The sequence below is a fragment of the Maylandia zebra genome, linkage group LG11 (assembly GCF_041146795.1).
Source record: "Maylandia zebra isolate NMK-2024a linkage group LG11, Mzebra_GT3a, whole genome shotgun sequence".
NCBI lineage: Eukaryota > Metazoa > Chordata > Actinopteri > Cichliformes > Cichlidae > Maylandia > Maylandia zebra.
Window position 1 is genome coordinate 35,886,291 of NC_135177.1, and position 12,926 is coordinate 35,899,216.

The window sequence follows — 12,926 nt, forward strand, 5'->3', positions numbered from 1 at the left end:
TCAGCTGCAGGTTCTGTGCTGTGATGTTGGCCATTTCTCGCTGCTGCTCATCACTGTGTTAACTGCAGTCAGATAAGAAACAGATGTTAGTGTTATTGTCTGATTACACTAAAGTCCTTGAATACACAGCAGGTGGACTTACAGCGGAAGTTGAGGCCGATGATGACTGACACCAAGATGAGGCAAATAATCACCAGACCTGTCACAACCAACGCAAGCCGACTACAGGGTGGAGCTAACTCTTTATTCTCTACAAGAATAGAAAAAAATGTTTATTTTAATGATTGAATAAAAAATATCATTTATTTGTTCAGAAAACCACAAATAACCTGTTATTACAAGGGATGCATCCAATTTCCTGTCCTCAGTGTTCACCTCGTCGTAGATTGTTTCTGTGTCTTTTGGCGTCACTGGAAAAACAAAAAGAGTTTAAAGGAAATGAAAACTCATTTGTAGTTTGTTCTTTGTGGGGATTATTTATTAAACTTTACTTTTTAGATCACCAAAAATAGCAGTGCTAGGAAAGAACTGACATGCTGGGTAGCATAACATCGCCAGAATTAACCAACTGGTATTGATCGTTCCCCAAAACCACATACATCACAGTTTTGGCGATGAAAGGGAAGAAAGTAAGTCTGTCACTCACCGTATGTTGGATCTCTCTTTGTCTGAAATATCACTGTCACATAATTCTCTTCTTCCACCATTATTTATGTGTTTGCTGTTTATTGTCAGCGGTACTTACTTTGTTAATCTCGGAGTCAAACAGCCACTGTGGGTTTACTGGTCAGTGTAAGTGAAGTTTAGAGGCAGAGAAGTGGACCGTTGCAAGATCTGCACTTCTTCTTTTTGTCAGAAAGCGGGAGGGTTGTGGTTATTAGAGGGACATTTTTCTTTTTTTAGATAGTTTTGCAAGACGAGAAAAAATATGTCAGAACAAAGCGACGGCTGTCGCAGAGTGGAAGACTCACGTTTCCAGGATACTAGTGGGGTCATTTTTTTCATTTGAGTTTAACAAACAATTACCTTCAGTGAATGAAGTGTGTGTGTGTGTGTGTGTGTGTGTGTGTGTGTGTGTGTGTGTGTGTGTGTGTGTGTGTGTGTGTGTGTGTTAGTTTACAAAGGTCAAAACTAAGTAACTGCAGCATGAATGTTATTGTAAAAATGATGAGTTTCATCAGTTCACCTCGACACTGTTTGTAGGCAGATGTCAACCAAAGCTAACTTTTAACTTCCAGTTCATTTCCAAATTATCAGGCACATCCAGCTCAAACTGATCTAATACAGCAGTGAAATAAATCAGCCACAATAAAGCTTAATGTTTTGGATCAGTTTGTGTTGAAACTTCAAATGTGTGATCAATTTTTAGGCTTCACATTAAAGGTTAAAACTTCCAGCACACTTCAGTTAACCTACATGGCAGACGTTGTACGTACTGAGTACAATCAATCATCACAGTTCAATCAATGCCACTGAAACACGGAGATGCTGATGCATGCTTTTATTACCAGTCGCATTGATTACTGTAATGCCCTGCTCTCTGGTCTTCCTAAGAAGAATATTTCAACTTTACAACTCTTGCAAAACTCGGCAGCTCGTGTGCTGACGAAGACCAGAGGGCGGGCCCACATTACACCGGTTTTAGAATCGCTGCACTGGCTCCCCGTGTGTTTCAGGATCGATTTTAAAGTTCTTTTATTGGTTTTTAAATGTCTTAATGGTCTTGGGCCTTCTTATCTCTCAGATCTGCTTTTACCATACGAACCCTCGCGGACCCTGAGGTCCTCTGGTACTGGCCTTTTGATTGTCCCTAAAGTCAGAACACATACTCACGGAGAGGCAGCGTTTCAGTGGTATGGTCCTCGTCTGTGGAACAGCCTGCCGGAGGAGCTCAGGGCCGCAGAGAACGTACATGTTTTTAAGAACAGGCTCAAGACCACCTTTTTAATTTAGCTTTTACTTAGCGTTTATTTATTTTATGCTTATTTATTCTATCCTGTTATTCTATTATTAATTTAGGATTTACCTAATATTTATTGATTTTATTCTTATTCATTTTTTAATCTTCTTACTCTATTTATATTTATATTTATATTGTATCCTGTTCTTATTTATTTTATCATTTTACCCTGTATATATCGTATTGCGTCATATCTCCAGTGTTTCCTCGGAGGGCGCTCTCTGCACCGGGGCTGTTATTGACCGTGGCTGCTGGGTCTCTGGGGGTCCTCTCAGCCTGGTTGGGGGGCTCCTTGGCCTCCCTCCTGCTGTGTGCCCAGCCTGGAGGCTGCGGTCTGTGACCGGCTCCCGGTGCAGACGGCTCCCTGTTATAATGTTTCCTCACTTGGCTCATGCGAGCCCAGCCCAATTTTTACTCTTTAAGTGTGCGCGTGTGTGTATGTGTGTGTGGGTGGGGGTGGGGGGATATATGTGTATTGAGAGTGTGGGGAGTGAGTTGGAGGGTGGGCTGCTTTTAACTATGTAAAGCACTTTGTGCTACATTTTTTCTGTATGAAAAGTGCTTTATAAATAAAGATTGATTGATTGATTGATTGATTGATTGATTGATTGATTGATTGATTGATTGATTGAAACATTAAAAACTACAGTGGCATTGCAAAAGTATTCGGCCCCCTTGAACTTTCCCACATTTTGTCACATTACAGCCACAAACATGAATCAATTTTATTGGAATTCCACGTGAAAGACCAACACAAAGTGGTGCACACGTGAGAAGTGGAACGGAAATCAGACATGATTCCAAAGATTTTTTACAAATAAATAACTGCAAATACATGTAGAGTGTGGTTTAAGAGTTCAACGTGTGTTTCATGCAAACATGCAAATAATCAGAAACTTTAAGGACTTAAAAACAGACAAAAATCAAATATTTTATATTCTTTAAAATTGTTTAGAGTAATTTAAAAAGTTAACTGACATTTCTTTGACTTGGATCTGTCCACTAAAGACTTGGGGGTAACTGTAGATTTGATCATACATCAATCTTTTTTGGCTAAATCAACCTGCAGTCTTTGTTCCCCTGTTAGAAATATGGGTGTCCTTCAAGGTTCAGAAGATTCAGAAGCACTGTGACAGAGGGAAACATGACAGAGTCTGAAACTGTGTGTGAAGTGAGATCGCTTGTTATTGGGGTTACTAGGAATATGATTGTTAGGGTTTTCTCTGTTTACACTTCAATTCAATTAAGTGTAATCAATTAAAATGTCTTGATGTATGATCAATCATCCAGTTAAGTAAATCTCCAAAAGTTGATTCTGTTCACCTGGACGTAGTGTTTTCCCCAATCTTATAAACAGGACATTTGCATAATGACTGAAACCAGCCCAGTGAACCTGCAGTCAGCTGAGACTGAAGACGTCACTGAAAACGTCCAGATGAACAGAATCAACTTTTGGAGAATCAATTAAAATATAAGTATATTTATATAAAATTAATTCAAATGGAATAATGTTAAGAAAACATGGATAACCCAAAACAATCAGCAATCTCTGCTTCTTTGTAGGGTCCTTACCTTACAATATGAAACACCTTGGGAAAACTGTTGTTGTGAGCACACCTCGAGGCTTTGAAGACCAAAGAAAACCAAAGATTGCTGACTGTTACTGGACTTTCCAACACAATCATGTTCATGCATGAAGCTCTGAAGAAAAAAAATGTCAGAACATATTAGGATAATGTGACCTATGACCTATGAGACTGCTGTCATTTAAACAAAAAGGGGAGACAACTAAATACTGAGATAATCTGAAGCTCGTGTGGATTTGACACAAGCTGATGTTATATATCTATTGATATTATCATTTGTAATGAAGCTCTGCTGGCACAAATAAAGAAGCAGCATTGTGTTGCTCAGATGGTTTGTGCATGTGCAGAGGAGAGATGGAGGATATAGTGGACAAAGAAGCTGCCAGGCAGGAGGAAAAGAGGACCTCAGGGAAGTTTCATGGATGTAGTGAAAGAAATGAATGGTAAATGGCCTGTATTTGCTTTACTAGTCCCTAAGGACCCCAAAGCGCTTTACACATCCAGTCATCCACCCATTCACACACTGGTGATGTCAGCTACATTGTAGCCACAGCCACCCTGGGGCGCACTGACAGAGGCGAGGCTGCCGGACACTGGCGCCACCGGGCCCTCTGACCACCACCAGTAGGCAACGGGTGAAGTGTCTTGCCCAAGGACACAACGACCGAGACTGTCCAAGCCGGGGCTCGAACCGTCATTCAACAAATAAAGAAGCAGCATTGTGTTGTATTATAATGCATTTAGTATGTTTTATCGCTCCATCTCTGAAACAGGAATGCAAATACACAGATTCATGTAAGTCAGAGATGTAAACAAACATGCAGCAATTTCTAATTTGGCCCATTTGAGATCTAAACGAGCTGTTTTTGCTGAACGTGGTGGTCCGCGAATTAAGAAAACCTCGATACTCTTCATCTGTGATATACTTTTCATCCACAAGGGGGAACTATAGAGTAACATAGTCCCTACTGTGTAGAGGATTTAACTCCAAATCATTGTAGCAAATTAAATCATGTCCTGTGAGAGGACCTTTACTTCTGCGTTATGAGATGTTAATCGTTAAAATGAATAAGTTACCATGAACCAAAGTAACTTTGTGAAATCTTCTTGTGAGATCATCTCGAAATTTCTGCAATCAACTGCTTGAACAACAATCAGTGAGTCACCTCAGCTGACAAATCAGCGCGCAGGATCTCTCCAGGAAGCACCTGTCGGGTCTCCACCTGCAGATCAGCAGGTACAGCCACCCTTAACGTCAAGAGAGGCACGCCGAGAGAGCTGGAGGAGAAGAAATCTCGTTTTTAAACGTTTTGTCCCGAGAGCAGCGATGGTTTGCGGCGGATTCGTTTGCACCAAGAACGCACTCAGCGCGCTCAACATCCTTTATGTGGTGAGTTGAAATATGTTGATGTTTGCTGGAGGGTAAAATGTCTCCTTGAGGGCCAGTTGACGTGAGACCTCTCTAGTCGGTTAATTTACAACTAAGAGCGGAGGAAAAAAAATGCGTGTTTGCCATGGCAACGAGGTGGCATGCGTAAATGATTACTTTTTAGGTTCTTTATTACTGTTTTTATTATTTTTCTACTTCAACTTTTATTTCCAGTGCCAAAAAAGTGCGTAACATGACGTTTTGAAAGCTGATCCAGTATTAGGCCCAACTTTAATATATCAGCAGTGTTTATGTGGCCTTTTCTTCCTTGTTTTGTTTAATAATCAAACTGAGTGCTGTTTACTGCTTTCCCATGAGCTGTAAAACATTTAAAAAAGCACACAGGAAGCGTCAAATTGTTAATGTAATGTCATAAAAGGAAATTTCTCAAACGGGCTTCACACAGGAAATATGATTATTTCATCAGAAATTTTAAAAAGTGTAGCATACACTGGGTCAGGTGCCCTCATACATAAACAAGTATTTGCACTCTTTTAGTAAAAATTATAATCCTGCTTAAGTAATAGTACAAACAAACAAAAGTATTTAAGTAAAAGTACTCATAATCACTTACTAGACCAAAATGATTAATGATTAATTGACTTTAATGGTGTAGCTGTTGCTAAGCAGCTTTATAATGACACACCATGATGTCATAGTAGATTTCTAGGATAAGCTCTGACAGGTAAAATGAATGAATCAATGATCAAATTGATTAAAGCTCCATAAAATGGAACAAAATTAAGAGCTCATCAAATCACCGTCTAGAAAAAAAGTGAAGAAAGATTTTCAGTGTTGCAGTGTTCAATTCTCTCAGTAAGTGATGCAGACGCTGGGCAGGATCCTCCACGTATGAGCCACGGCCACTCAGTTCAAGCAGCAGTGACAGAAGAGGCAGTTCAATCTGAAATGTTCCTTCACGGGAACATCTCGAAATAGAACTTTTCTAATCTGCAAAAAATAAACAACTAAAGCTTTAAAGTAAATAGTGTTGAGACCAAAGTTCAAAATTTTTATCAACACGTTGATGTAGAAACTAATATAACACAGGAATACTTAAATGGCTACTGTAGAGGAGAGATGGAGGATATAGTGGACAAAGAAGCTGCCAGGCAGGAGGAAAAGAGGACCTCAGGGAAGTTTCATGGATGTAGTGAAAGAAATGAAGGGAGAGCATATTCCGATTTTACTTGCTTAGTGAGCTTAGTTTCATTCTGCAATCAGCACCTTGAAAGTTGATTCCTGCCCCTCCTTAAAAACAGTTCCTGGTCCAGACTTAAAAAATGAGACTTTTCCTTCTTTTTCCTTGTGTTATCACACCTTTCCCCCTCAGCTGGTGAGCCTGTTGCTGATTGGCGTGGCAGCCTGGGGGAAATGGTTTGGCCTGGTCTCCAGTATCCAGGTGGTGGCAGGGGTCATCGGCGTGGGAGTCTTCCTGTTCTTTGTTGCCTTTGTGGGTCTGTGCGGTGCCCTAAAGCACCACCAGGTCCTGCTCTTCTTTGTATCCTTCACACAAATCCAGGATTTTATGCTCTAGTGGATGTGTGTCCTGAGTTTTAATGGCTCGTAGGCATAGCAACAACACGCTTTAAACGTCCTCAACTTGGTCCAGTACATGATGGTTCTCTCCATAGTGTTTGTGCTGCAGTTTTCAGTGTCCTGTGCATGTCTGGCTCTCAATAAAGATCAACAGGTAAGTTTATTTAGTCTTTTCTCAACAATCCAAACAATATTTTGGACACCGTTTGGCTTTTAGACAGTTACAGGCAGACAAACGTCTTTAACGGCTCTATTCCAGTATTGTTTTTATATTTGAGTATTTCCGCTATGTTTCTTCTGTATTTTGAGAGTCACTCTTTGATATTTTACTCAGTTATAGATGCTTGATTGTAGTTACTGTGCAGATTCAGGTGAATCATTAAAAATATAAATCATAATTAGGTTTTTCAGGTTTTAAAAAACACAAATGGGACTTTTAGTCCCAGGAACAAACTTGGAGAACTGCTGGTAGCTTCAGTGTTAGGGACTGTAGTTAAAACAAGATTGTTTTATGTGGAAACGCAGTATTTATAATTGATTTCATGTCTCTGTTCTGGGACCTCCACAACGGTGAATACGAATATGTAAAAAAACAAAGTGGTAGAATCAGCAGGCAGAAATTTGCACTCAGGCTATTTACATTATATTTAGCTTTGTACATTCAGACAGTTAACAGCAGAGCTGCACCTGATTTACATGCCAAATAAAAATCTGAGTTTAAGCAACATTAATGTTAGATCTTACTGTGCCTTAACAGTGACACACTGATATCTAAGTCTTCTAAATTATGTTGTCTGCAGTGTTGCAGGCTTTCCTTCCTCCATATAAAGAGCCTACATGTTTTATAGCGCTTATAATGGCTTCCTGATCACAGGACAACATGTGTGGACTCAGGGTCAACACAGTGGCCTGCTTGAACTGACACTGTTGAGACTCCTCTACCAGATTGCAACATCCTAAAAATAGTAGAGCTTAATGATAACAATTTAGGAATATACTCTAAAAAGCAAACTTATTCAGAGTTGGTCATTTCTGTTTAAGGAGCTACTGAATGCAGGACTTTAATTAAAGAATGTTTGCGTGGCTCTGTGAGGCACATGCAAAATTCACTGTGGAGCAAAGCGAGACAAATCAATGAGAATATGCAAGGTCTAAATAAAGGATCATTTCAGGATTACTTTTAAGTCTCGTATACATGAATTGAGCTCCAGTGATGCTGATTTTCATCTGCAGAACTTGCTGCTGGAGGCCGGATGGAACAAGTCTAAAGGCACACAGAAGGACCTGGAGAGGACTCTAAACTGCTGCGGCTTCTCTCAAGTGGACAACAGCTCGTGTCCTGCTGTGAGTAAAACACTCTGAAAAGATTTCCTAGATTTTCTTCTAAGAAGCAACTTGGTCAAGATTGTGTTTTGTTTGCTTGTTTTGTTCCTCCAGGTCTGCGTTAACACTTCATCTTGTGTGGCCTGCGCAGACATCCTCCAGAATTATGCCGGGCAGGTGCTGCAGTTTGTTGGCGGCATCGGCCTCTTCTTCAGTTTCACAGAGGTCGGGAAAATGTCATTACAGTGAAGCTAAAAGACTTGTAGTCTGCTGTGAACGGGTGCTGATGTGTGCTGCAGGAGGTTTTTGTATACTGAGAAAACTGACAGCTGCTCATTTGTTGTTGATTTCAGGTCCTTGGAGTCTGGCTCACCCACAGATACAGAAACCTCAAAGATCCTCGATCCAATCCCAGAGCCTTCCTGTAACCGATCGCATGTAAATCAACCCAAAAGTGCGCCGCTGAATCATTTTTTTTCTCTTTTGTTTCATAAACCGAAGTTATCTCTGTGTTTGTAAGTTCTAAAACGAGTCTGCAACTTTTGATGCACAGTCGGGATTAAAATCCTGCATCCTTTGAAAGCACGAAGCCTCACAGCTGAAATGATTCAAACCGTATCATACTCTGGCCTTACCTAAACTTTGGCTGTTTAATATCTCCACACTTTTAAAATTGTACGCATTTGACAGGAAATGAGGAAAAAATAATGGATCCAGCTTTAGCTTAGATATTACTCGTAAGAAAAGATGCCTGCTGTGGCTCTGGCCCAGGAGCTTCTCACTGTGAGGCAACAGTTTTACCTACGGAGTCCCTGCCATGTTTATTACTAATGACACAGTGAATCAACATGGCATAAAAGCTCCCTGTGTAAATGGTGCAGGCAGTAAAATGTTGTGCAATGTTAGAAAAGTACGATTGCAAACAAGGTTTTAATTTTATTAGACGTCTGTGTTATTCAATGCTTCGCTCTCTGTAAGCTGACATGTCATTGTCACAAAGTGATCATGAATTCAACTTCTTGCTTGAATTATTTCATCTTTAAAGGTTTCAGTCTTTCTTTTATAACTGCTACTTAATATAAGAAGCATGTTTTGTTTTTTTCTCACTGTGAACATTGTGAATTCTTCTTCTCATTTAATTTCTAGGATGAAAACACCGATAGGACTCGTGTACTGTATATAAGCCGGCTTGTGCTGAAACATGTTAATCAGCTGTGTGCTCGTATAAGGCACGTGCTGTTTGACGTGTGCTGGACTTTTCTCTTTGTCAGGACGTCACCAGGAGCTACAATCAACTTTGGTCTCGAGTGCGACATAAGCAACATGCTGCTGCTCACACTTCTCTAAATGAACTGTTCTTTTTTTCCCTGTTATGCTTCTGTCATTACTTTCTCACAGATATATTTGAAGTCAGGATTCTTGTCTTACTTATGTCTCTGTTAAAGAAGGAGACCAAGTATGAGTAGTTATTTACTGAAATGGAGATAATCTTATGTCATGTGATCGTAGTAATCCAAGCTTCTGTTGACTGTGGGCTTGAAAATGATGTCTTTTTGAAGGATGGTCAGTCATATACTTTTCTTTTTCGATGCATGTTACTGTCATAACTCTCACTGGTTCTGGTATTTATGTGAAGGCAGTCATCAAGTTAAGCTGATTTAACACTCATCAGGCCTCTGCTGACTCATTTACAGTTGGAGTTGGGGTTTAGGTTAAGTTAAAGTCTCCTGTTTGTTTTTTAGAAAACCAAATGTGAAAGCTGTTAATGGAAAAACGCTGTCAAAATAAATGTTTAAGACTTCATTTGAAACATATCTTCTAGTTTTTGAAGCTTACTTACACGCTAAGCTTACTTAACACGTGGCCAAAACAAAATCCAAGCCTATCCCTATAAAAGCCACCCAAGCCTTTCTGGCAGTAAAGAAGAGTAAGGCTAAGCATGCACTGATGATTACTTTTAATAATGAAGGCCGGGGAAATACACGCTCCTCATCACGTAACCTATGTTGTTTCCCTGAGTGAGCGACTCTTTGCTCTGAACATGTCATGGAGCGTGGTGGTCTCGATGTGATGGAGAGGCCCGTCAGTGAAAACTACAAGCTCCTGGTTTGTGCTCCCGTCTTTCTCTGGCTGAAACAAATGAAGCATATTTGCAGCTCTTTCTTGGCAGACAGTTTGACTTGTCCAACAGGAAATGACAGCTGAATAAACTGCTCAGATTTTGTCATTTTGAGTGTTATCACATTTCCTTCCTGTTTCCATTCTTTATACTAAGCTGAGCTGACCAGTCGCTGGTTAAACAGACTCCTTCTTGAACTTTTCCTCAAAGAATCTCAATGATTATTCTGTCTCATCTTGAAGCGCTAATAAAGAGAAGCTGTGTGAGCTCCGCAAACAATACACCTTATGCAAATAGCACAATGCTGGCTGGATGAGGACACACCACTGCCTGAGACGGGCTGAACGTGTACACTGAATTGTTTTTTCACAGTGGGTTTGGCTGTTTGCAGCGCTAACAAATTAAGATTAGGATCAGATTAAAGTCGAACCTGGCAAAGCTGGTTTGTTTTCACTTGTTTAAAGCACATCCCAAGTCACTGGAACAGCTCTCCTTCATTTTTCAAATAAGCAGCAGGACTGAGGTGCTGGCACAGACACGGTCATAGAGCTTTGTTTGCCAGATCCGTGCTGTTGCCGAGGTGAAGGTTGCTCAGCCACGTGACTCACTCTCATTCCTCACCCTGAACAGGATGCAGATCAGGAACTGCAGTCCTCAGGCGGTCAAGCCTGTTCATCAACATGTTTGTGAACTCAAACAGCTCGGCTGCTGATTTGGCAGGTGAAACAAAATGCTTTGTGTACACATTAAATAATAAAGGCCTTCTGTATTCAAATGTGCCAATGCAACTGTAGAAAATGAAATTCAAACCTCTGTCTGAACGGTATGGGTTGTTTTGCAGCATATCTGACTTAAATATCAGCTGTTTGCTTTCTGGACTTTGTTTCTTATAGAAGTTTACATCTCAACACACAAAGAGTAGTTTGAAATGTCTTTCTTAAGAAGGAGGAGGAGGAAGAGGAGGGGAAATCTAAAATCAACATTTCTGGGCAGGAAAATATTAGAAATGCTTTCAGGGTCAAAGTTCATTTTAAAGGAAGCTGGGAGGAAGCACATGGTCTGTGTGTTTTTCATGATTTTTAATGCCTGAATTATAAGAACGTCAGGTTATTTTGTTTTTGCAGTTAATTTTCATTCAGTGCAACAGTACCAAAAATAAATGAAAAAAGCAGTTTGGGGTGTAAAAGGACAGAACTAAACTCTCACATTTAGAAATACTGTCAGGGTGGATTCAAGAAAAGTCGTCCAAATGACGATCGCATCTCTGACTTCACTGAGATCCTTCACCTTTAACTGTCCTTCTCATCTGAGAAAGTGTGGAGCATCTGCAGCACTGAGGCTCTTGTTGTGACAGCATTTATCACATTGTCATCTGGTGCTCTCTGCACTGGCGCTTACTGAGATAGGCTGTGATGGACTGATACACTGAGATCCTCTGGATCTGCAGTGAACTCAAACCTGTCCAGGTGCAGGAACCAGAACTGAAGAAATGCTAAAATATGAGCCGTGGCTAAAAGGCTCCATTTTAAATTAGGAAAGGCTTTTATCATTTGTTGGTAACAGCACACATATTTTGACTGACAGAGCAAGGACTGGTCTCCAGGACTGCTAAAGGACACTGTACACTCCTATAGTATCAAGTCTTCATTTACAAGATAAGCCTGACCTAATTCCCATCCTGCGCGGCACCCTTTTGGACTCTAATGGGACTCGTTTCCAAAATAAAACCAGTGCTGTATTAGGTAACACTCGAAACTAGTGATTGAGACCATAAACTCATCAGGATTTTATTGAGGTCATTGATCATGTGGGAAGCATCAGTGTTGTCTCAGACTTCTGTACAGTTACACATCCAGAGAAGATGCCCCCTGCTGGTGATTATAGGGGATGCATGATTTTGCTACTTCTCTTTTCTGACTGTAGTATTTACACCCATCTTTTATGTCTAGTCTTTGTATTTCAAAGTATCATCCGGTCTTCAGCACCCCCTGGTGGGCAAACTATAGAATAGTCAGGTCATTTATTTCATTTTAGTCCTTTATTTATTTATTTCATTTCGGGATTTTTATTTTAATTTATTATTATTATTATACTTTATTATACTCATGATAGTGAGATTTAGATACACGTTTATAAATAAAAAATTTTATATATCCAGGTTTCAGTCTTTCAGGTCAGTTCTTCTATCTGCGGGTGATGATATCTCCCCCCCAACTTGTCATCCTGGCTCCCCCTTGTCGTAGCATGTGTGTTGTACCTCATCAATCTATAGCTCTGTGAAAGTCCCTTCTTCCAAATGTTGGAATAACTAGTGTTGTCTATTAAGGTTCTCGGGGGGGGGGGGGGGGGTTAGGACCCTTACAGACGCCCCGGGTGGGAATCAAACTTGCACCTCCCGGTGTGTAGTTTTACCACTACACTATCCAGCTATGTTTTTTTTATGATACTGTAAATACTTTCCAGGTAGTTTCCACAAAGCAGTTCTGTTTGAAGGACACAAAACATTTAATCCCATTCTTGACACATGGGTATTTGCACTTTTGCTATTCGTGTAGGTTATTATATCTCTTACCGTTTTTCTCACTACACAACTCACCTTTTAACCTTGGATTTTAGAGTTCAGTCCTATCAGGTTTTCTAAGTTGTGTCTTTCTTTTAGGGTCTGCTTTTAGTCACATTTATTTTATTGATCTGTGGTTTTCTCTTATTTACTAACTTGGTAAATGTTGTTCCTTTTAAAATGAGCATTTCATGAATATTACAATTGTTGCATTCTGCAAAATGTAGTTAAGTGCTCAACTTTGTGGCTATCATTAACACAACTTAATAATGTACTGATACACTTAAACTCATACTCAAGTGTACTTAAACCTTTTTAAAACAGGATTTTTCTTTAGTATTTTCGTAGTGTAGAATTAATACTTTAGGAACTTCTTTCCTTAAAAAATATGAACGAAAAGAGTACTGTAC

At 40.0% G+C, this 12,926-nt stretch overlaps 2 protein-coding genes across 3 annotated transcripts; one reads left to right on the forward strand and one right to left on the reverse strand.

Moving 5' to 3' along the window:
• On the reverse strand, positions 1-1,028 carry LOC143412446 (uncharacterized). The gene is made up of 4 exons (XM_076889549.1): positions 647-1,028; positions 330-410; positions 143-250; positions 1-62 (listed from the first exon to the last, which is right to left on the reverse strand). The coding sequence occupies exons 1-4, from the start codon at positions 705-707 to the stop codon at positions 1-3; spliced, it is 312 nt and encodes a 103-aa protein (XP_076745664.1). The 5' UTR covers positions 708-1,028.
• A 3,697-nt stretch (positions 1,029-4,725) lies between these two features.
• LOC101467770 (tetraspanin-13) lies at positions 4,726-9,640 on the forward strand. 2 transcript variants are annotated; one of them, XM_004573554.5, is made up of 7 exons: positions 4,726-4,936; positions 6,309-6,476; positions 6,588-6,668; positions 7,748-7,858; positions 7,952-8,062; positions 8,191-8,291; positions 8,984-9,640. In XM_004573554.5, the coding sequence occupies exons 1-6, from the start codon at positions 4,874-4,876 to the stop codon at positions 8,263-8,265; spliced, it is 609 nt and encodes a 202-aa protein (XP_004573611.1). In that variant the 5' UTR covers positions 4,726-4,873; the 3' UTR covers positions 8,266-8,291; positions 8,984-9,640. The 2 variants fall into 2 exon arrangements, with proteins under 2 accessions (XP_004573611.1, XP_076746391.1); XM_076890276.1 differs by having other exon boundaries at positions 8,191-8,275.
• The last annotated feature ends 3,286 nt before the right edge of the window (positions 9,641-12,926 follow it).

What these genes read in the sequence shown, in the direction of transcription:
- LOC143412446 (XM_076889549.1), bottom strand. Translation starts at nt 707, where the DNA reads ATGGTGGAAGAAGAGAATTATGTGACAGTGATATTTCAGACAAAGAGA. An exon ending in AAAGAGAGATCCAACATACG is followed by an intron (nt 411 to 646) that starts GTGAGTGACAGA and finishes TTGTTTTTCCAG; the next exon opens with TGACGCCAAAAGACACAGAA. An exon ending in CATCGGCCTCAACTTCCGCT is followed by an intron (nt 63 to 142) that starts GTAAGTCCACCT and finishes ATCTGACTGCAG; the next exon opens with TTAACACAGTGATGAGCAGC.
- LOC101467770 (XM_004573554.5), top strand. Translation starts at nt 4,874, where the DNA reads ATGGTTTGCGGCGGATTCGTTTGCACCAAGAACGCACTCAGCGCGCTC. An exon ending in ACCAGGTCCTGCTCTTCTTT is followed by an intron (nt 6,477 to 6,587) that starts GTATCCTTCACA and finishes AACTTGGTCCAG; the next exon opens with TACATGATGGTTCTCTCCAT. An exon ending in ACAACAGCTCGTGTCCTGCT is followed by an intron (nt 7,859 to 7,951) that starts GTGAGTAAAACA and finishes TTGTTCCTCCAG; the next exon opens with GTCTGCGTTAACACTTCATC.